Here is a 25,092-nt window from a genome sequence, read left to right as displayed (position 1 = left end):
TCTAATTGCTGGGTAAAGACAGTCTGTCACACAAATGGTAAATACCCACTCTGTGAGCAGGAAAATACAGGACACATGCCCTTTTACTTACTTCATGGCATGTGTATTCACACACCCCTTGTTTTTTGTTGTTGTTGGGTTTTTTTTTTTTGCTTACAGTAGAACAACTTTCTTTCCCTCCAGTTTGGAAAAGTTGTCTTCTTTGTCAAGTCCATGATCACCCTACCCAGCTGGGCTTCTTCAGACACTATCCTATAAGGATCTATAATCAATAGGAGCAGCCATGACTCCTTGTAATCTCCTTCCTTTTCATGCTTGATGAGAAAAGGATTATGGGCCTATCTGTTCATGGAAGTGACATTCTGCTGCAATCTGAGGATAGGCAGAATAGAAGAAGTGAAGAAACATACAAAGAGACTGAAGGTATCACATTAGTTTCTGCTAGCTCATTGAAAAATGTCTGAATAATACCTGGAGAATTTCCAAAATACTTAAAAATGGTGATGGAAGGGGAAAAATGGAACTACAGACAGGTAATGCAAAAAGTATTCTGAGGTAACATGTCAGTATCATAAGAACGAGAATTGTTTCAACACTACAAAGAATTTAAATTTGATGCTGCTTTCCTTAGAAAATATCCACCTATATACAATAATTTAAAAGCCTGTGCTAACATTCCTGTGTTATGTAGGCCAGTTAAAAAAGTATCATTTACACCACTTTTCCAGTTTATAGAAATGTCAACATTGCAGCACTTGCAATTCAAATATAATATCACTGTAATGGGGACCCCTTCTGTTTTATATATTATATTGATGTTCTTCTTTTTTAATACCAGTCCAGAAAGCATCAGAAGACTCTTCTCATCTCACATGTGTTCTTAATGGAGGATTTTTAGAGGGGTCTGTAAATAGATAGGACAGGTTTAATTAGAGGACATACATATATTTTTTTGGATATGTATTTTGGACGCAGTTCTACAGCAGGGATGCTGCATTTATATCCTACCCTTGAACTGAGATACATATATTGCTCATGCTCTGTAGCCCTTCAGTAAAAAGTCTTTAATTGGATCATAAAACAATTTAGACTGACTGAGGCTGTTGTGAAAAGTCATGTAAAGTACCTTGGCATGGAAACAGAAAAAAAAAAACCCTTAATGAAAAGTTGGAGATAAACAGTTGATCTAATAATACAGAAAAGACTGGGTTTTATAAAAGCAGAAAATGGGCATGAGATCTTTTGGCATCTTCATCTTCCAGTTTTCAAAGCTGGATAGGTGAACTTCTGCTCTTACAACAGTGACCTGATACCAAGTTTCTGAGTTAAGGGTGAAGAAAAAAAAAGGTAAGGTTCAGTCAGTCAGTCATTACTTTCCTGATGAGATTTAGGTTCCAGGTCCCTTTGTTACTCAGGTGTGTAAAACACCATGCGTAGGATTTAAATCAAAACACGTGATGGAAGACATGGATCAAGTCACCTTTCTTTTGTAATTTCACAAGTTCATGAACAAAAAAACCCAACTCAGTAGCTGCCTAAGTCCATTTAGATGTCATCACTGTTTTTAACATCGAGGGCTCTGCAAATTCAACAATCTAAAGGACACAGACTGCATGTCAAGCCACATAATTTTATTTTTAGCTACTATGACTTTAAAATAATTAAGTGCTTTTCATTGTATCTTCGGTCCCTGTTACCACTGTAACAAATCCTATTCTTCTCTGTGCCTATGCTAGCAGCCCAGTTCTTCACATTAATGCTGGTTTCTATTCTTTATTTTCACTCCCTGTTTTTAATCCTCTTGGATAATTAGCACACCTCATGTTTACACACTTACCTCTAGCTATCTTGCTGGGATATATTTTCTGAAATGGCTTGAATTCATCAGGTGGGGGGAAATCTTCCACAGAATGGAAAGTAAATTTAGATTCGAAGTCATCTGGGAAGTTTCAGGGAAATAAACATCAGTCACTATTAAAGATACTTAAAAAAAAGAAAAAAATTGCCACAAGTAATTTCAATTAAAAATGCCAACTCATTTTCCCCTGGAATTGATGGTGGCTCACTCCATGTAAGCAATCTTGATGAGTACTTTTGTGAGCCATCCAAGTTTTCTGGCTTAATTGCAAACACTGCCTGGTACTAACTGAAGTTAAGCTTCTGGCTGCCGTTCCAGTTTTCTGCATTGATGATATTGTGGTAGTAGAGGTACTCCTAGGTGGTTTTCAAGCCATTTACCTATAAGCAAGAATGAATGGCCAATTTATCAGGCCACAGAAGTAATTCTTAGCAGTCTCTGCTCTGTAGGACTAAAGCTACTAAATGTCCATTAACTGGTTTTAAGAATAGTAATATAAGCACACTACAGCAACTTTTCACAATCTAAAATAATTCTGCAGGGCATGCATGCTTTTCTTGTCTACTGGATGATTCAAAACCTTTGTGAAAAAGCCTTAATTTTCTCTCATTGTGTAAGGTTGTACAAAAAGGTTTCTAATGCGTCTGGTTATACTACCCTGTTATTGCCATGAGAAAGTATCGAATGAGTTTTTGAGGTCCAAGGCACACACAGGCTTTTGTACTAAAATCATTAACTAAGGCTAAGAGATGTAATTACCAACGATGTGCATATTTCCATTTTTAAGTGATGGGTAGGGGTCATGAGCTGTAGACCAGGCTGAGACTCCAGACTTGCTCGTAAGTTCAGTTGTTGGTGATCTTGCTGGTGGCTGTGGAGGAACAACTAGCTTCCCAGCACCAGTTCCTTAAAAAGAAGCAACAGACCAGCACATAAACATAACATCATCATGACTTAACAAACCCAACAGTAAGCTTTGCACAGAAGTGGAGGGAGTGTAAAATAGAATCACAGAATCATTTAGGTTGGAAAAGACCTTGAAGATCATCCAGTCCAACCATTAACCTAACACTACCAAGTCCACCGCTAAACCAATTAAGGGTAGAGTATAGTAATTTCATGTTTCCTGGCTTGGTGGCTGGATTATTTTTTAATGAAAGTAAAAACTAGGAATCATTAAGGTTGGAAAGGATCTCTAAGATCATCAGTCCAACCATCAACCCAACACCACCATGCCTACTAGACCATGTCCCAAAGTGCCACATCTACCTGTTTTTTGAACACTTCCAGGGATGGTGACTCCACCACCTCTCTGGGCAGTCTGTTGCTTGACTACTCTTCCCATGAAGAAATTTTTCCTAATACCCAATCTAAACCTCCCCTGATGCAGCTTGAGCCCATTTCCTCTTGTCCTATTGCTAGCTACTTGGGAGAAGAGACCAACACCCACCTCACAACAATCTCCTTTCAGGTAGTTGTAGAGAGTGATAAGGTCTCCCCTCAGCCTCCTCTTCTCCACACTAAACAACCCCAGTTCCCTCAGCCGCTCCTCATAAGACCTGTGCTCCAGACCCTTCACCAGCTTTGTTGCCCTTCTCTGAACACACTTCAGCACCTCAATGTCTTTCTTGTATTGAGGGGCCCAAAACTGGACACAGTATTCCAGGTGCAGCCTCACCAGTGCCGAGTACAGGGAGACAATCACCTTCCTGCTCCTGCTGGCCACAGTATTCCTGATATAAGCCAGGATGCTGTTGGCCTTCTTGGCCACCTGGGCACACCACTGGCTCATGTTCAGCCAGCTGTCAGCCAACACCCCCAGGTCCTTTTTGGCCAGGCAGCTTTCCAGCCACTCTTCCCCAAGCCTTTAGCACTGCACGGGATTGTTGTGACCAAAGTGCAGGACCCGGCACTTGGCCTTGTTAAAACCTTGAATGGAAGGAATGCAATATTTGGGGCAAACTTACCCAGCTATCGTAGGATACTTCATAGCTGCTGTTTGTCAAGCCTGACCATGGATTTATAGCATTAAGTATTAAATTTAAAGTCACTATCGGAGTTGGCTGGGGCTTGCTATTTCTAGTTCTAGGGAAAGTCTGACACGCTGAAGTATGTTTTTGTCCCAGTCCAGAGGGGAAGACTATCCTTCCACTTTCACAAGAAGAAGCAGTTTCTTTAAGGGGAGAAAAAACCTACAACCAAACACCACACTAGATGGTATCTCTAAAAGAAAATAATTTCCTGACACTTTGGCAGCTACACAGTAGAATTACCATTATGCTTGTGCATTTCACTAAGGGGTTGCAAGATCCTTCAAAGTCTACATCTTCTGGGCAGACCTACCACAGGAACTGTGTAAAGGGGAGGGAGCCCAAGGCCTCCAAGTTAGCAGCCTCTCAAAACTGCTTCTCCCCCTAGATAACCAAGAGAAAGGCAGGCTAATTTTATGGAAACCTCAGAAGTTGAACCACCATGAGAAATAGGCATCTCAATACCGTAACAGTTCATCAGACCATTCCTGAGCAGCATTAATCACCATCACGAAGCACCTGATCTGCTGTACTTACACGGCCTTTCCCATGGCTGTCAAAGAGAACGAGTAATCTTTCTCTTGACATGCGGCTGCTAAAATACAGGGTACAGAACATTCTCTTCAGATGTTCCTTATTAAGTAGCTGTCTCCATCTCTCAAACCCACACAGATCTAGGCTCAGGTTTTTTTATCTTCATTATGTCAGAGAAGTCTGATAAAAAGTTCCTTCTACCATCCGCTCAAGGAAACGCTAGCCAATATCCCCACTTCCCAGTTAGTCAGAGAAACCTTTGGCCCTACCACCTTGATCGCAGGAGGCATGCACTGGCCACTCCTCTTTTTGTGGAAAAGCAGAGGGCTACGTCCATATTTGCCTTTGCTCATCTATGCCTGTAGCCGCCCCATCTTTGATTTATTCTGTCCTGTAACGTTTCCCAGCCGTTGCCAATATTGCTCCAGGCTGGACGGGTACAGCAGCAGAGGGATGTCATGGGTAGGCCGGCGCTCGAGCAGCCGCAGATCTGGCAGACGCTGCTGCCCTACCTGAGACTGTTAGACCGCTCTTGAGCTCGGTCATTGCACTGCTGGAGACACACCAATGCCAACGCAAGAGCAAGAAGCAGCCCAGCGGTCCTAAAATGTTGCTTCCAAGAATCACAGACGCAACTATACGGCATGTGTGCCCAGTGCCAAGAAGAGCCCGATGTTTCACACGCTCATTACGCGCCATGCAACCTACAGGTATTCCTCCCGGACGAAGGACCTCACCCTCCTGCTACGTGTGCTCTTCATCCCCACCCCTCCAAGCTCTCCAGCCAGCAGTGCAATCTCCCCTGCTAGCCAAAGGGAGGGGGGGGGCGGAAAAAAGCCTCCCCTCTTCGAAGGCCGCTCTCACCTGCGCCTCGGCCGGGTCTCTTCTTCCTGGTCTCCACCACCGCTGCGGGCTGAGGGAGGCAGGGGGTGGGAGGAAGGGGCAGCGACTGAATACTGCTCGGCCTGTGGAACTGTGACACCGAGTGGGGAGACTTGGGGGGCAGCGGAGGGGGCAGGTCAGCAGTGCTGAGGGCTGGGGAGGGCGGGAAGGAGAACCTGTTCGAGGTCAGGGAGTGCGTGTGTGGCGGAGGTGGCGGTGGGGGGGGCGGCGCGGGGGGTGGGCAATCCCTTCCTTCCGACGGAGAGGGAGCAGCAGCAAAGTCGGCTGTCCTGCCCGAAAACCCGCAGGGGGGCATGAGGGGCAGGGGGGGAGGAGGAGGAGGTGGCGGGGGTGGGTGTGAAGCACCTGCTTGAAACTTGGTGGGTTTGTCAGCCTGAGGAGGAGGGAGCGGGGGCAGAGGAGCGGCGCTGGGGGACACCCCCTTGGGAGGGCGCTCGGCTGGAGGGGGGAGAGGGGGAGGAGGGGGGAAAGCGAGGGAAGGTTTGGTGGAAGCGGGAGGTGGTGACGGGGGGGCAGGCAGGCTGGGCCGCCCGGGGCCGGCTCGGGAGGTGCTGGGAGGCTCCGGTGGGACAGGTGCCCTTGGGCCTTCGGCTGGGTGCGAGGGGTGACTGCCGGCCTTCGCAGCGGTGCTGTTCGCAGGGGCGGAGGGTTTGGGAGCCGCTGCTCGGACTGCAGGAAGCTGCGCAGGCCTCCCAGCTGAAAAACGGGTATCACACGTTATACATCGGGATTTCGCTCCCACTCGTCAGACAACACAGCGCAAAGAGCAAGCTCTTCGTCTTCCCCTCCCCGGTGGTTACCCTGAGTGATGAAACTAATTCTACCAAAACATCTCCTATCCAACAAGTTGCCCCTGGTGTAACCGGGCTTGGGAGGTGATGTATTCCAGTGGGCACCAGGGACTCTGCTTAGTTTTATGACGATCTACCGAGAGACCCTGCTCCCCTCCCTGTTCCTCAGTCCCTGCAAAATTACATCATTTAAGGAGAAGGTGCTTTTCTGCAGAGGCCTGGGGTGCTTCATATCAGCCTCATCTGCCTAGTACAGCCAGCTGAACACGGATGAGCCGTCTTCTTGGAGGAATCCAGAGTCCTAGCAAAAAGGCCTCAAAGAACACAAGTAGATTGACACACATCAACTTGCATCCTTGAAGTTAAGTACTTGCTTAAGATAAAAAAATAAATTAAAAAAAAAAATCACACAAATGTTACATAAATCTCAATCCCATGGATAAACCCCAAGTTCTTAAAAGTAGTGCCTCAAAGGCTTTTCAGAAGGCACAGGTGCAAATGTTTCCTTCTCAACAGCAAATGCCCAAAGACTCTTCACCTTTCAAAATGTATTTTCCTGAGTAAACGTCAAGGATTTCACAAAGCAAGATGTCAAAAAAGGCATCTCGTTCTGTATTCACATAGTCTGACAGGCACGGTCATAGTTTTAAGAACAACTCAAAGTAGTTACTGCAGCTGAAGCTGTGAGGAAGCCCAGTCACAAGCAGTGCTGCGCATCTTGGGCTTGCCTTCCAGGAAAAAAAAAAAAAAAAAAAAAGAGAAAAACCTGCAGGTAGAGCTAAGTTCTGTCTTTCCCTGCAAATGCCTACTGTGCTCTGTGCCACCTGGGCAGGCACCAGCTGCCCAACAGTGCCAGAGGTCATTGCTGGGACTCTAAAAGTCCCCCCTCATTAATGCTGGCACGTCTTGAGGCGAAAGCAGCAGTAGGGCTCCCACACACACCTTCTACCTGTCTTTGTCAAGCAACAATAACCTTCTTTTTCAGGTCAATAAATTACCTTGCTGGATCAAAGCTGTACTTTATAGAAGTCCAGAGGGCAAGAATCTTTAATATTAATCTTTAAAATAACACACAAGCCTGCAATAGCATAGAAATACCTGCTAATGGTGGGAAGGAAATATGACTTCTTTGCCTTTGTGCTGAAGTTGAGAAGCTCAGATTTCAATACTGTATTCCAGGCACAATTAAAAGTTTTCATTAAACTAATGTAAAAAGTCTCCATTAAAACTCTGTACAATCTATTCAATCTCTGTCCTACTCGGTGTAGAGATAGCTTATTATTTACATTTTAAGCAATAAGGCACCTGAAATCTAGAAAGATGATTTCAAGCACGTTATTAATTGAGCCCTCCAAGGTCACATGATAAACTAAGGGTTCAGGAAAAAAAAATATTTAAAAAAAAAAAAAATCAATCACTAAAGCTAACCCCAAAGTACTTCTATCCCAAATCACAGTTCGCCCCAGCTATTCTTTCATACAAATGAAGCCCTTACCCGGCACGTCCCTCTGGCCTGCTGGTCTGAGAACAGGAAAGCCACCAGCAAATAAGCCTCCCAGAGGCTGCGGAGAGCTGCCTTTATTAATGGCTGGATTAACTCCATCTCTGTTAGTTCCTTTGGGTTCTGTTAAAAAGGACCAGAAAAACCAGGGTATATCAGAAAGTCATTCCACCCTGCCCTCATAGACTGTTAAGACTTGACACCAACAAACACAGCCAAGACCAGACTTTCCCCTCTTTAAGCAGGCTCAGCAAGGAAGGTTGCTGTTCATACAGTAAACTACCATTACTCTCTGACCCGTATTTTGGAGCACAGCACCCTCTGCTGCTTTTTAATCTCACATCAGTGATGAAAGCAACAAGAAGATGTGTTAGACAGCATTAAATTTATGCTTCCAGAGTTTTGCATTTTTTGTTCTTTTTACCTAGTAAAGAACAATTCTTCTGCCAGAGCCAACAATTCCCATTTGAACAATTATTTTATTGAGCAACTCTCAAGCATTCCATCAACCGTGATTTTTTTTTGTTTTGGACAAGGAATACCTGTTAAAGTGATATCCAGTTATGGACTTATTATTAAGCGTTAGTAGTTGTTGATCTCAGAGCAGGATGCAAGTTTAGAAAACTAAACTCTCCCTGCCCTGTGTCCTAAAGCCATACGAAGATGCAGACCCTTGCTGAACTTCAAACCTGCCCTTCAATTTGAAAACCGTCCAGCTGACCTCCACAACTGAGGCTTCAGCAAAGCTCACCCAGGGACCTTACTCAGGAGCACGTACTTACTTTCAATCTGTGGTGCACTGCGGTCATTGATTTGAGTCACTTTTCTTAAGCGAGTTCCCTGCTGGATATCAGCTAAGAGTGCGTTTCGTGCTTTTTGGTCTTCCTTTCGCAATTTTGGGATCTCTGAACTTGCCTGTTGACAGTAAGAACATTAGATGGGAGGTACAGACAAAAACACATGCTTAGAAAGGACACATAAGCAAATATGGGATAGGAGATTTGAAATAAACCATCCTTGGCAGCTGTAATTTCAAAGCCTTTGAGTTGAATCCACAAGAACAGCATTCAGTTATATAGGAGGCAGGAAAGCTAAAAGTTTAAATATAACACAAATCTAATACTAGCTGTGCTAATACTGTTGAAAGGAAATTAGGGGGCATGCTTAAATGAAATGTGACCTCGTGCTCAGCCATTTATGGTCTCTGCTCCACAACTCCAGCTCTGCCTGCCTCTCTTGTTAGCTCTTTTCATGCTATTTACAATGCTTTACAACAAAGATTTTATATGCCACTGTAGAATAAATATCTTTCTGTTTTATCCACTTTGTCTTAGGAAAAAAAGACAGATAAATGCACCCTGCACTTACATTTGCATGTGAGCATTAACTAATTTAGACTCTCTCTCTGTATTGGAGATTTACAACAGTTTAAGTAGACTGTCTTTAGAACAACACAATTATATTTTAGCAACTTTTCTAGCCTAACCAAGACCCGTAAATGTAAAGTCAGGTTGTGGTTTAAAGTTTTGTAATAAAACAAAACAAAACAAAAATTATTCTTATTTAATTGAGTTTCCTGTTATTAAAAAAAAAAAAAATCTTTAAAAAGTTTGGACGTTTCACTTTCCTGAAGCAGATATAAACCAGCAAAGCTGTTATTTCTAAACCTATCATGTGATTAACAGAGTGGTCTAACTCTTCATGTCAGAGGAGCAATGTGCTGCGTGTTTCCACATCTGCGGCAAATTCCCGTAGGTTAGCTAAACTCCTAAAGAGAACAAATACCAGAAATGTTTCCATAGCCCTTAATTTTAGCCTCATAGTCATAATAAAGCAGAACAATATTGTCACACTTGAAAATAAAAAAAAAAACCACAACTTGGTAATAGCATTCTGAAAGCAAAACAGACGCTTGAAAATACTTAACCAGCAGCTGAATTAATAAAATGTCTAACTTGTGAATCCTAAATGAAGAATTATACCAGTACAATATTACTTGGGGTTATTTTTGTACTTGCAAAAAAACCCGAATCAAGCAAGATTTGCAGAGCCCCACTAGATGGCCCTCCAGATCACTGCCAATGCCAGCTGCATGCCTGACCCCTGATGTAAAAACTCAGAATTATAATCTTGTGAGTGATACTGTTACCATATATTATTTAAAAATATTAGGAAAAACCCCACTTTGTTACATGGTTTCCTAATCTGAAACAGCACTGCCTGCCCTTGTGCTTTCAGGACAGCGAGTCCCACTGCCCATTAAGAGAACCCCAAAAAGCTGCCCCCTGCGTAAGCAGCATTAGACCATGTTACCAGCCAGAAACTATTTCCACTCACATTATCTCTAAGTTGACAATACTTACTGTGAAAAATGGAAATACCATAACTGGAACAAGGGTGACTCCCCCTCTCACAAAAGCTTTTTACCAGTATCTTGAATTTCACGCCTCTCTACTGCCACTAATGACTTTGCAGGACAACCAGGATCTAGAGGGATCTGATCAAGACCTATGTTTAAAATTAGATCCAGCAGCTGTGTTTTCGTTTCCGGGTTCACGTGTCCATATATTATGCCAGCTGTCCACTACTTCTCCCTGATCTACTTCTCTGAGCAAGTTGGCTATTGGAATATAAAGTTTTGATATCCAAATTAGCTATTTGGCTAAAATACCCTACTTGTGGCAACTTATATTTGCAAGTGACCCATGACTCAATATCACTTTAATGTGGCTAAGACATTAATTTGTTCACAATTTGTAGCATAAAAAAGCAGGAACACTATTCTGCAGGCCCATAATGCAGCATAACAAACTGCCATTCTCTTACGATGGATGCCCTTACTTCAAGCACAACTCCATCCCACGCCCCTGCTGTTTCTTCCTCCTCATGTATGTAAGAGATACGATCTTCCATGCCCAGCCTGGTGGACTCAGGTGATTGATTAGCTGCTGAGTAGCTTGATAAGGATTCTCTTTTTCCATTACAAAGTCAAGCTGGTCTGGGGTGTAGTGTTGCCTGGTTGCACAGCGGTCAGAGCTCCTTCGGATTTCTCGTTCGCTGCCTGCACTCCCAAGGCCAGTGACAATTCTTGCCAAGAATCATTTCACCTGGTAAGTATCTCACCCACGCACCCACTGGTGTCCTGCATTTGCAAATTTGTGTTTTCACCATATTGCTTTTTGATACACAGTCCGAAAGGAACCTTCCTTTGATTAAGAAATTAATCTGGCATTCACACTTATGCTATGCCTACAATACATAACACAACAGATACTAAACCTGTAAGTTGTGTATCAAGAGAAAAATAAAACCAGGAACTCTTAGGGGTGTCAAATATTCAATCCCGATCACATGAAATACAAGTGTTTAAACAGGAAGACAAATACATTTTGTGTCACAGAAGAAAAACAGCTGCAAGACAAAGAATGTAATTCTTAGGCTGCTTTCTACCACCCCATCTGCACAGCAGCCTCATTTATTTACAAAAAGAGAAACATCTCAATCTTTCAATGAAAGTCAGAAGGGAAGCAGAGAAGAATGTGAAGATCGTTTGTTTTATCAGATGCCAGAGCTGCCTCAGGTAACACAGAGTGAAATTAAATTCCATACTTTATTTACATGAACCGGTAAGGAAGCGGTGGGTTCTCACTACCTTAGTAACCATTAGGTTATTCTGCTACTATTTCAGAGATGAAGAATGGCACATACAGTACATATTTGGAAACAGAATGGAACAAAGCACACATGTAAATAGCCTGAACATGAGAGATCTACTCCCTTCTCATCTCAGCAAACTCCACTTTTGTCTTCCGTGTCCTAAATTACACCCTCAGCTATGCCATTCAGTAAGGTATAGGATCAATGTTTGGGCTACCTGACAGGTCTCCAAAGTACCTGTAAACAGAAAAACACCATTAAATCACAGTATTTGGAGTGATGTTCCAGAGTGTAAATCAACGATGGAAATAAACATTTCAAAATTTGCAGGTGATAACTTAGACTGGCAGAGAAGTGACTAATGAGGACGGCATGGTTATACATAGAGATCTGAATCACTGCAACTTGAGGCCATTTGAAAAGAACAAACAAACCAAAACATAGCAGTCTTCCTCCACTGGGGAAAAAAATAAATACGCAATACACAAATGTAAAACTGAAAATTACTGGATGAAAAGTTCTGGCCGTACCTCTGAAATGAAGGCCTGCATCCAGAGTGCCACAAGCCTGAGCCTGTCAGCAGGCTTCAGCAGTCAGTGGGCATGAGCAAGTGTGCCGGACCTGCTAGCACGGTGCCGTAGCAAGGAGGGATAGCACACTTCCCTGATACACTTTTTCCTTTCAGAAAAATAATGTGAGCACAAATAGAATTACAAGTTCTGTTCTGGTTTCCAGATCTTTAAAACGATGTTGAAAAACTGGAGATACACAGGAAAGAGCCAATGTGGTATTCCAAAAAAAAAAAGCTGGTGAAGGGTCTGGAGGACAGGCCTTATGAGGAGCAGCTGAAGGAACTGGGGTTGTTTAGTCTGGAGAAGAGGAGGCTGAAGGGTGACCTTATTGCTCTCCACAACGACCTGAAAGGAGGGTGTAGTGAGGTGGGTGTTGGTCTCTTCTCCCATGTGGTTAGCGATAGGACGAGAGGAAATGGGCTCAAGCTGCACCAGGGGAGGTTTAGGTTGGAAATTAGGAAAAATTTCTTCATGGAAAGGGTGGTCAAGCATTGGAACAGGCTGCCCAGAGAGGTGGTGGTGTCCCCATCCCTGGAAGTGTTCAAAAAACGGGTAGATGTGGCACTTGGGGACATGGTTTAGTCTAGTCTACCCTTGGTTGGTTTAGTGTGGACTTGGTAGTGTAGGTTAATGTTGGACTGGATGATCTTAAAGGTCTTTTCCAACCTAAATGATTCTATGATTCTATGATTCTAAAAAGCTGGAGGAAACAGTTCAGATTTTAGCAGCCCAGTCAGCCTGGTCTGTCAGCCCTGAAAGTCCATCTGAGGGGTGGTCTGCCTGCACAACACACAAACCTTTACAGGGAAATGATGGTGAGGACTCAGGGTCTGTTAACCTAGCAGAGACAGGCATTTGGTGAATTAATGTAAGACACAGCCAGACAAGCTCCGATTAGAAAGCAGCAAGTACGGAAGCAGCCAGGGGGACCGCTCCCTTTGGCTGAGGATGGCAGCAGATTATCAATTTCTTGACTTTCAGATCTGGGCTGGATCACCTCTGGCAGCAGCGCTTTTTGTGAAGCACAAGTCATTGGGCCCCACAGAGAGCTACTTGCTGACGTGCAATACACCTTGCAGTAGGGAGGTAGCCAGTGGTTTGTTAACAGTTTCTTCCAGTTCCAAGTTCTGTGAAAGCGACTCATTTTATTTAGCAGAACAACTCTGTTTACACTGTATATATGGACCATGCAAGGTTTGGCCCTGAATAATCACAATCTTAAGACCCTCAACTGGGTTGTACCAGACAAATTAAGATCAGAGAGACTTTTTTAAAGAAAATGGACTGAAATCCACGGCAATGAGCTCCATTTCTGGATACATTACTGCTGTGATACTTGCATCACCTTGGGAAAATCACTTCACATCTTGCAAGATGGATGGGAGCATCAACCTACCCTCTAGGCTCCTATGATACTTAAAATATTTAAGAGGCATACGTGCTTAGATACTAAACCGATGTAAATGCAGAAGGCACCAGGCATTTGAAAAAGTTTCTAGTAGTACTAATTATAGGGAAGTATTAATTATTATCTTTCAGACTTTAAAGAGCACCCCCGCACACAGATTTTTAAATACACTCTTTACTGAATTTACAAAATACTTCAGGGTAGTGTAGATCTTCACAAACGTGACAATTGCAGCAAAAACATCCCTCCAGCCCTCTGCACAATCCAGTAGCCAGGCAGTCACTATACCCATCAGCTAATTAGGAAAAGAGGATCCAGTACTCCAGCTCTATAGTAGGTAGGAGCCATAAGTCCATCCAAAGGCACTACATTCTCTTCTATTTCAGAGAACTTACAGTATTGAGTATGTACACTCCTAACATGTAATGAATTGTATCATCACAGTAGATTCCCTTTCCTGTTCACTTTTCATAGGAAATATTGGAAATACAGCTGTGTAGAAAATTTATGTATTTATCTGAACTAGATAAAAAAACTAAACCAAAAAAGAAGTCAAAATACATTTAGCTTATCCCTAACTATCTGGTGAGACATATACCGATAAAATTAAAAATCAATCCATTAATTTGACATGCAGGATTTTATTATGGGCAGAAAGAGAACTCTTTCTTTTGCTGACAATTTCATTTATTTCTGTGAATCTGGTGTCAACCACTCTTCCTCTCTCCCATGCCCATTCTTTTTCCCCCTAGACAAAGAAAAGGATTCAATGCAGAGATCAAGCACAGATACTGGCAGAAGACATATGCAGGGTATATTTTAGTAAAAGAAGCGTTTGAGGACACCCCTTAACAAACCCTTGCTTTCTTATTTTTCTCCACCATGCACAGCCAAACCTGCACAGACATGGGCTGAGGCAAAGGATCTTTGCCAATGCAGTATGCGACACCTCTGGTTTGGCTTTTAATGAAGGGGAAAGACGTTGCAGCAAGATAAAGAAAAATGAACAGAAAGCACTAAAATAAGGGATGCTTGATCAGAGACACACAGTCATGAAAACAAGAGTCCTGGGCCAGTCCTGGCCTTCTCTGGCATCCAGTCTGACATGATTCAGAGACCAAATTTGAACTAAGAAATGCAAAAGAAGAAGTCTACAAACGTGGCAACAGACAATTAAAACCAGCATGCAGAACAGCAGACAGGGCAAAACCAGCAATAGCTGCGTAGGCAATGCAGTCAGTGACATGGCAGTGCCAAGTCTGGCCAAAGAAACTGTGCATCAGCAGTGAGAGACAACTGAAACATCTAAAGCTTAATTCAAGACACGCAAAGCATCAAGGAAGAGCCTGAACAACTGGAAATATAACAAAAAAACCCCAAATATTATTCCTGTATTAACAATAACTGGAATTCCGGTGTAGACAAACATGGATTGTTCATGAAAGAGGACGATAAAGGTGAAGCTAGCTGTGTAACACTGTACGTGCGTCATGCCAGAGATGGCTAAGAATACCGAGAGAAAAACACAGCTTGTTTGCGGTTGGTAATCTGAGGAAGGCTGATGAGTGTTCTCACCGCCCATATGGCATAGCAAGGCTCTCCAAGTAGGAGAGCATGGAGGGTGAGATGATGACTGGGTCCCCATCCAGCCATAAAGCTCCTGCTCCCTTGAAGGAAAGCCAGGCACAGGGTTGGTGCTCACAACAGTCTTGAAGGGCACAGACATAGAATAAGGGGCTGTAAGGGGCAACCTCCTACTAAAATACGCTTCTGGGAACACTGCTGATGAAAAGGAGTAGACTAAGTACAGGGGAGACCTGCCTGCGAGCAACTTACTCCATAACGTCCTTCCACTTAACCACAAGCTGCTGACCACAACTGTTCCATAAGCAGATCCCTGTAAGTATCAGGACTAATGTATTTAAATGAATTAAACTCTTAAAAGACTGCATCCTTTTCAAAAACAGAACTGACAGAAAAAAATACTGACAGTAAGATGCCAGAACATTCAAACAAACTACAATGTCATAATTTTTTATTAAAAGAGTGAGGTTGTTTTAGAACAATGTAGAATATGGAAGATGACCAGAAATCTCAGTGTAAGCTAGCCAGTATGTCTTCCTTGATATAGCATAGGATTACAAAAGTCATCTATGCATTTGTAGCCCAACATGAAATCTGGAACACCAGAGGAACTTGTTTTCCCAAGATCAATCCACTATTACTAGATTAGAATTATGCCAAGGATTCACGATTTTGTATTTGCAGCAGAAGCAGTTTGCCCAGCAGGCAAGAGTATTGCTTTCACAAAGAATTCTCAAACTGGCAGCTAAAGTCTCCCCTGGGAATGTGCCGAGAAATGCAATTGCAACAAAAACCAGGAGCTTATGAAAATAATATAATAAACCCAGTTTCCAGCAAGTCACAAACAGAAGTACAATAGAGAAAAATATTGTCATCCTTCTTGCATTTACTTCAAATACGCATCAGGTGTGGTTTCACTCATACACTGTCGAATGCAAAATAAAATAATCAAAACAATCCCCCCTTACAGCTTAAGGAAAAATCCAACAAGTCTCAACAATGAAGCACATGACTTCATTTTAAGTATTTTAAATGTTTGTTTAAAAAGAAGCTTGCAAGATCTGGTACGTGCGAGTTTTGGCTGATCTATTCACAATAGAGCCCCGACCTCTGATTTAAAGCTTTTTAATTATGGGAAATCTCACCACAGTGCAAGACTCCACCTGCACAGTCAATTGCAAGATCAGAGCCACTTCTTGCGTTTCTGCTGTGTAGCATAGGATGAAACTAATTAATTCTTGGCACTTGGTCTACCTGGGTAAACACGGCAATCTCTCAGTCTTCTAGTAAGCTGAGCTTCAAACGTTTCCCATGCGAGGGGTCACTCTCCAGCCAACATTTTTTCTGAGGGAACCCACATGAGGGGACCTGCCAAATAGCTTCCTGGCAGCTAATGAAGTCATTGTTTCAAGAAAATGACAGGACCAGCATCGCACGATTCCATCTACACCCAGCTCAGTAATGATTAACCAGTATCCCAGCCTCCATCGCACAAAGTTCTGCAATCTGAACCTGCTGGGTTGAAAAGGTCATCGAGCAATGTGTGTAGTTAGATAGGCTGTTTCTACACCAGCCTCATTCCTCAACTTCTAGCAAGGGAAGTACAGTGCAAAAATTGTTACAGATCTCTTGCCGGCGTTTTAGCCACCGCCTAGTTCTGGCATTAGTCCCAAATAATGAGGCGTTTCAGTGTTAGCAGAGACAGTGCCTACTCTGCACTAGCACTTACCTGCTTGAGGTGTACCAGTAGACACAATGGCAAGGAACAAAAGATAAAAAAAATAGCATAGCAGGAGTTACTCTCTTCTACATCTATATTCCGGTGCTCATTTCAAACACCACCAGCAATCAACGCCACTGCATCCGATAAAACCCTCTTCATTTCATGTTAGCACCACCCCATCAGACAATGTAAAATCTTGTATACTTAAAGGTTCAATTGCTCCCGCTACAAATGAGCACTGGTCTTATTAATGAGGGTGTACTTAAAGTTTTCCAGTGTGGGTTGCTAAATTTTTGTACCTGAATGCAAAAAATGCAACAGAATCAATACGATGATTTATACCTGCTGAGCCATTTAGCTTTTCTGTGGGTATTTAACTTACTGACACCCACATTTTAAACATGAATTCTGGCTGTTCTTTCACTAAAAGAAAATACGCAGTAACAGAAGCCACCAAAATGGAGGCAGTATAAAATCACAACTCCTCTAAAATTGTTTCCCAGCAGTTCAGAAAGATCACAAGCCAGATACCAAAAATACCCTGAGACTGGCTTCAAAAACCAATTTTGAACTTCACCTTCTGATTTCTAAATTTTTGGGATTCAAATTCCCAAGATTTCCTCTGCATCAATTAAAACAGAAGTGAAAATTCTTACATAAACAAGAAAATCCGAGGCCCTGGCATTGCAATGAAAATGTCAAACAGCACAAGGCTGAAAATACTGCCATGGGAGCTGGTGACACTACTACTGTTTAGTCTCTCTGTCTACCACAGCAGGGGCCCCAGAAAGACAAGGGCTATGATGAGTAGTGACAACAAAATATTCAACACATGACAACCTACATGTATCACAATTTAATCTCACTCTGTTCTAAGAACGTTAGGCCATTTCTCCTACCCAGTTACCTGTGCAGAAGCTACTATCATTCTGAAATGCTTTTTAGCATCCATGCAAAATTATGGTCAGCCCAAGATAGGAGAATAGTGAGAACCTAACATTTCTTGCAATGTCACCTTCCAGCCACGCAGAGAAGTCCAACTCAAGTATCACTATAATTCTGGGTTCTCTTTTAATTAAAAGGCTACAAGTGTAATATTAATTAACAGATGGAATTTAATAGGTAGCCACTGCATACACTACAGATGGGGTACTGGTTTTTCAGGGCATTATTACCTTGTGATTGGAATGGTAAATCAACCTATTGGCTCTCTGCAGCTAGGCTGCTTCTAGTACCTGGGCTTGATCATTTACAGCTGGTACCTCTGCCACAAGCTGCAATTTCCATACGTCTATATAGAAAATTATACAGATGAAGAACAGACAGCAAGAATAAGAAAAATAAATTTAAATGCTTTCCATTCCATTCAGACAACACACGACATTATGAAACATCTGCAAAACAGAACTCACCACCCAAATACATTAAATACGGTGACCTAAGAGATCTCAAGTAAAGCATTCAAGATTAGCACATATGAATATATGCAGTACATGCCCCTGTACCTGTCCAGATGAAACACACAGAGCAGTGCCAACCTAGTATTAATGTTTTCTTTACATCTTCCCCAAATTTCAGAGCTCCCACTTACCCTTTCTGTATTTGTTGACTACAGGAGTAGAAGGCTACAGCAGAACACTTTGAGATGCCATAGCTATGCAATCCACTATCTGAAAATTATGTCAAATAAACAGCACAAAGACACAGCATTTTTTCTACGTAATTGCCTCTCACTCCTTTATGAAAGCAGACTGGTGTGAGATGTGATACATTATTAAAACACTATAAATAAGTTCCTTTATTTTGGCTGGAACAAAGCATTCTCAAAAATTTCAACTGCACCTTGCCCAGCCCTTAGCACAGTCTGTACGATGGCCAGTCATCAACAAGATTACCAAGCCCGTACTCTCTCTCGCTCCAGTATGTTTTATGTAGCAGCAATAAATATTATGATTTAATATCTCCTGACCTAGGGACTTTATGACAAGAGTACTAAACCTCATCTTACTCACAGCTCGCATAAAATTTTAATAAACACATTCCTAAATGTTTTGTAATTGGCACTGTGCATGATTCTGTTAAGCTTTCAGTGTTACACTTGCACTCCTAGGGGTCCGAATGAAAACTTGAGAAATAACCTTCATTTTTACAATAAATAATTAGCAGGCATACACACACATTTATGCATACACACACACACACTTACATGCGCACATTCTCTTTCCCACATTACATTTTATAAGACCAAATCAAAATACCATATATCATCAGTATCTTCAGCCAAGCTGTTTTACATACGTTGTTTTTTCTCTTTCCAAAGAACAGTAGTACTAAATGTCACAGGAGCAAACCCAACTCCCACACAACTTCAGATAAGCACTGTAGCTCTCTGAATTTCTTGGGAAAGTTGGGGAAGACAGCTCATCAAGGTTTGCACTCTGACAACTGCATGAAGGAGGGGAAAAAAAGCCCCCAGCATTCCCCCAAGGAAAACTATCAGCTGATGTTTTCCTTAACGTTGGAAATCCTACCTCTGTGTAAATTATGCATTTATCACAGTGTTATACCATGAGGAATTTTCTGAGTTTTTTATTACAAGAATAGAAAATAAGGTCAGAATAACAAACTTGGTAAACACTGACATATGTTTATCTACAATATAAATTCTATTTCTTTTTTTTAAACTAAATAAGAATGTAGTAATCAGTAAGATTAATCTACATGCCAGGCTAGTGTTCACCATTATTTCAAGTTTTACATTTCCATCACCAAAGTAAGCATATTCTTTTCTTCTCCTCTCTTAGTTTTTAGTATGCCAATAAAGCAAATAAACTGCTGGTGCTACTCTACTGGCTTTAATCATTTGATCCATTGTCATTTTTGGGGGGTTAATTTCTATGCTAAGACTTTAATAATACCAATTCTAAAGAGAAAAGAAGTATTTTCTTAAAGTCCACAAACATATGAATCATTAAACAAACATCTTCTCTGAATAAGGCACAAACCAGCAGGGCTGCTACACATACACACTTCCTTCAATATTACCATCTTAATATGTGATGACTGATCATAACGTTGGGGATTCAAATGTACAGACAAAGGCTGCACAGCAGTGAGCAGCCTCCACTGCACGTAAAAAGTGAACATAGTTTATCAAAGCAAAATTCTCTCTTGATCCTCTCTTGGGACATTAAGCAGAGAAAATTTGTAATCAGTCTCAGTGGTGGTATCTACTCTGGGAAATATAACAAACCAAAACTAACCAGAATGCCTCATATGCCAAACTAAAAGGCAAAAGGGGTAAAAGAAATAGAGGGGGAATAAAAAGAAGTTTTCCAGGAGCAGAAAGCTTTTTTTTAAAAACAAACAAACAAACGAACCAACCAAGCAATGAAAAACTATGAAAAAACCCACCCTATGTGATACACATATGCCAATAAAAATGAAAGAGCTTTAGGACAGACATGCTAATACCTCCTTTCTAAGTTTCCTTTATTAGGGTGGAGGGGAACAGGGAAAGAGAAAAGATCTGAATTCTGTAAGCCAGTGCCAGAAAATACATTAGGGCACAATTTTGTTCTGCATACTCATCCCTCTCATCTTTATCTATGACCCCCAGAAGGCAGGCATTTGAAGACATGCTCAATTAATCCAATTAGCTATATTTACATTTTGACTTAGCCACCTACATCTGCTGTCACAGATACCCTACCATTCCCTCCTGAAAAATCCACTTCATTTTAAGTACACTCTAACCGCCAGTAGCTTTTCAGCTGTTGGGCACAGGTGGCTCCTAGCATGTCTTAAATACCATCTCCAAATCACTTTAGTATTGCCTTGCAACAACTTTTGTGAGCAGAATTCAGTACAAATACTTACAGAATATCTGCAAGTCCAAAATCTTTGAAAATAGTAGGAAAGAACCTAACTTTCTTCTGCCTTAAGAGGGAGTTAATAGTACAAAAAAGCCGAGTGCCAACATTACTTAGTATTTCAATGAAGTAAGGACTGCAAAATCATTTGGGACCATGGCTCATAATATTCACTAAGAAAATGTGCAGGGAAAAAAGGTATTGTAGTGACCATTTCTGCTAAAAATCTCTTAATAATGAAAGCAAGAGGAAGGTATGGCTATTAGCCATATCATCAGAAAAGCAAGCCAAGTCTATGGCACCCATGCATTAGTATCATGCAAAAAGACAGGATTCTAGAACCTCAACCTACACACAGACATTTCTCTTTCAACCTAAATCAAATTAAGTTAAACTAGTGGATCGCCCACGTATCAATACCACATTTAAAACCTAACTTTTATTTGCTAACATGTAAATGTTACTCTGGTTTAATTATATCAGTATAATAAAAATCACAGTGCTGTTTACTTTGGAACATTTCCAGGTCTTGGCCAAATAAAACTTATTTGTTTTGAAGGTTTTCCTTAAACCTATGTGCCTGTTAGAATTTTTCTTCTACCATCCTCCAACTGTAGATTTAGCAGCTGTAACAACAGCCGGGCAGTTTAGCAGCTGTAAAAGACAGATGCCAAGTTCTAGAAAATAGCTTCCTAGTAAAAGAAGATAGGGTCTGTAGCAAGTTTTCATGGATTCTCCAATTATAACATTTTACTCCACAACTTGGCACCAACTGGAGGAGAACTGACTCTCTCATACTGTGCTTTTGTTGAACTCACCAGGCAGACTACAGATCCTCTCAAAATTAGCCCTCTCTGATTCAGTTTTGACAAGGAAAAATCCTTTTGCTGTTACAGAAAAAACAATGTTCTGTCACATTATTTTACTAATTCTTTATGTTGGTTCACGTGCTCTTTTCAGTGTCAACACTTGGAAGGCTTTAATATCAGACATTAATTAGAAATATGTTTAGTTTGTATCATATCATCAAGATAAAACTGACGCTAAATTCCACGCAGAAGATCATGTTTGAAATAGAATGATCTAACTAAAATACGGAAATACAGTATAAGCCTTCTTGTATCAAAACCCTATCATAGTAGTGGTTTTAGTCATCAGAAAAGAAGGGGAAACAAAAAACTGAACTTGTTCATACTGGTCCTTAGGGGTCCTCTTAGCTTTCTCAAGTCTTTTACAATTGTCATGTTAGAGGAGTCTAAAAATGTCTCTAGATATTTACTGAGCTAAATTTATTAGGCTAAGAACACTTGTAGCTTCTGTTGACTTTAACTGTAGCTGTGGGCATTAAGTTGCTCAGAAAATTCAGCCCACTAATTTCAGTATCTAACTATAGGTTGTGTACCAACCCAGAAGAGCTGATAATTGAAAACACTGCTTCTGGTGCCCAAAGTCAAAACAGAATTATAAAAGGAATCAAGCACTGCTTATTTCATGTGCTGTCTTTATCTTTCTCCTCTTCATCTCCACCACTCTTGGAGAGATTTACAAAATGGTTCAGCCTGCAGAGTAGTAGAGAAACATGCAAGGAAACCTCCTTCTGGATGAAGGAAACATAAGAAAATTATCAAACAAAATCAACAGACCTTCATGGGAACAAAACAGGCAGAGATGCCAGAGAATGCAAAGGAGAAATAAAGTTCTTAAAAAAAAAAAAAATTTAAGTACATTTGAAGTACCATGTACTCTTTTGCTACAGGGACTAACATACACTGCAAATAAGTACAGCAGTGACAGAAAAATATATGAAAAAAAGTCGGGAGAGTTTATGTCTTGAACACAACCATGCCAGGTTTCACTATTTCAAAAACAGTCTAAGAATTTCAGTGCAGAAACAGGCTATGAACAAATGATTGCAGAATACAAGGAATGACTTAAACATGTTTTATCATAGGTACAATAATTGATTGTGAAGGTATGAAAATGTAATACTCTGAAACTCCACTCAGAGCATCCTCCTCTGATTGCAAATATGCTGGCAGGGCACATGTTCTACTTCATGACACACAGAGTAATGATCTGGTACAAGCCGTAATTGTTCCTGCACACGTATAAAAGCATATTGTGCTCTATCCCCAGGAAGACAGCATGTGCTAGAAAGAGCAACACCTACAGCTGAACACTGTGAGTCTTAACAGAAGCTGTAAGAAAGAGGATGAAGAAATTAACACTTACCACCTGCACATTACCAATACAAAAATGAGTTCCCTGTGGCTGGAGAAGTATTCACAAATGCTAAATTCTCACCACATGCATACTAATGCAATCGGCTCCAAACTTTTTGATCCCTCACCCCGGGCAGTAAAAAGATTTTTGAGCATGCACCCCAATATACATATATTTATTTATTTATAAATTATACACATGTATGACTGAAGTTCTAAGATTTTCTTCCCGCACCCCAAGGGATTATCTCATGCACCCCACTTTGGACACCACTGCTCTAATGAACAGAAGAACAAAGGGCAGCAAAACAAGCATCTGCCCCAGATATTTGCTGTGAATATCCATGCCAAAATTCTGGGGGCTCTGAACTGGCTACTATAGCTAAGCTTTTGCTAATAGAGAGGAAAAATCAATCTTACCAGAGGCGGTGGTGGAGGGGGCCCTCCAGAAGGTGGTGGAGGTGGTGGAGGAGGAGGTGGTGGCGGTGGCACAGGCATCCGTTAAGATTTCTAGCTCCACGCAGTTATGAAAAATACAGCCAAAGTCTAAGTCCTTGAGGAAAAGGAAGGGAGGAGAAACAAAAGTGGGAAAAATAAAAAGAAAAAAAAAGAAGAGGAACGTGTTTATACACTGTAAACTGAAGATCAGCCAAATTTCTAGCTCTCAGCAGACTGAAGACTTTTATACTGCACTGCTTCCAAAACTACAGTATGAACAGCCTCATTCTAGTATCTGATGACAACATTCATCTAAAGAGCAAGCTCACAGATCTGGACAAGTGCCATGAATACCAAATGCATAGATGCCAACCTGTCCAGCTTTAACTATTACGCCTTGCCTTAATCTAGCCCACAGCCCTGAAATGCAATTCTGCAGAGAACAAATCACAGTCAACCACATGTAGACCCTCCTGCTGGGACAAAAACTCCATTGACTTTAAGTCAGAGGTTTGCTGCTCTAAGGACAGCGTAAAGAACTTTGTAAGGTTCACTGGACTTGCTCCAATGTTAAAAAGAAAGGAAAAAAAAAAAAAAAGACATGATTGAATTGTAAATGAATAATTCTACAAATTAAAGCTTCTATTACCAAATAACAGCATATAAGGATGAGACATTTCAAGTATTAACATCACATATGGTTTTTTCCGACCATTTTTACATGTTAACTTTTCACAATTCTTTAGTAATACATTGACTAAAAAGACACATATTTTCCAACAAAAGCTATATGCTTTTTTTTTTAATCTCCTGCGGAATGACAGCGCATCACTCACTGATTTTCTTTTCTAACCCAGCCCCCAGCATGACTGCATCCCCTCTCAGTCTGAAGTCATCTGTGAAGTTAAGAAGCAACCCCTGTATTTCATCAGTAAAATTGCAAATGAAAGTATTAGGCAGTGCCAAAGAGAGCCCTCTGCAAGCCATACTTGGTAACTTTTTTTATTTTGATAGTGACTCTTGATAAATGCTCCAAACATGGGTTTACATCTAGTTTTATGTCCCTCGTGGCTGTCTTCTGAGACTCTTCACGATGTTATGTGAAACAGTGTCAAAAGCCCTACAATAACACAAAATATGACATCTGCTATTTCTTTCCTTTCTGTAAGGCTTTATCTCAGCAGTACATTGCATTGATTTGACACATTTGTTCTTTATACCTCAGTAGATTATCATTTGTTTTCCTGTCTCCTTAAAGCATTTAGAGACATTTTACTCATTTTGATGTTTTCTAGAAATTGTTATTAAGTTGAAAGGACCACAATCCCCAAGCCCTATTCCGCTCGTCCCTCCCACCTTTTTTAAAAGCAAGCACTCTATGCTTTTCCAGCTGCCCGAAACCTTTTGGTCAAGTAATTTAAGAATCACCTGTGTAAGCAGGAGAAATGAGACAGTTCAATCCAGAGAGCTTCAGGAGAGAGGACAAGACAGAAATGAGGCAAGTTACAATCTTTAGGGGAATACCTGGCTGTTTTGTTAGAGAGGGACAGATTAGAAGAGATAATGAAGTTAAAAGGTACATGCAGCCTTGTCTACTTCCTAGCAAGTGCACATGAACAACATCCAGACAATATCTGAGTATTTTCTTTCTGCTGCATCTTTTGAAATACTTTATGGTAGATTGATTGAAAATTAACTTACAGTATTTGCTTCCTCCCTTGGGAGATTGCTATGCAAAGGACTAGCATATCAAAGCGCTCTTGATCCTTAACAGAATTGGTTACAATCAATTCAATAATGGCTTGACAAAGCTTTCCAAGAAAGCTGGGATCGCAGCATCTCCACCATTCTACCCTCATTGTTGCCCTATGCAAAAAGCTATTATCAGAAGATCTCTTTTCCTCAATTAAGTCATTCAAAAACACGGACATAAGGAGAATGAGTCTTCCCTGCTAATAATATGTTTCGGGTTAGTATATTCCTACCCTGCAATACAGGC

The 25,092-nt window shown here is 41.3% G+C and overlaps 1 protein-coding gene across 1 annotated transcript; it reads right to left on the bottom strand.

Annotated features, from left to right (window-relative positions):
• Positions 1-863: 863 nt before the first annotated feature.
• On the bottom strand, positions 864-23,153 carry WIPF3 (WAS/WASL interacting protein family member 3). The gene is made up of 7 exons (XM_075728260.1): positions 23,076-23,153; positions 8,400-8,532; positions 7,612-7,740; positions 5,287-6,021; positions 2,618-2,764; positions 1,838-1,939; positions 864-904 (listed from the first exon to the last, which is right to left on the bottom strand). The coding sequence occupies exons 1-7, from the start codon at positions 23,151-23,153 to the stop codon at positions 864-866; spliced, it is 1,365 nt and encodes a 454-aa protein (XP_075584375.1).
• Between the last annotated feature and the right edge of the window lie 1,939 nt (positions 23,154-25,092).

Source organism: Pelecanus crispus, chromosome 2 (assembly GCF_030463565.1).
Source record: "Pelecanus crispus isolate bPelCri1 chromosome 2, bPelCri1.pri, whole genome shotgun sequence".
Lineage (NCBI taxonomy): Eukaryota > Metazoa > Chordata > Aves > Pelecaniformes > Pelecanidae > Pelecanus > Pelecanus crispus.
The sequence above is the reverse complement of the archived record's forward strand: the minus strand, read 5'-3'. Positions and strand labels throughout refer to the sequence as shown.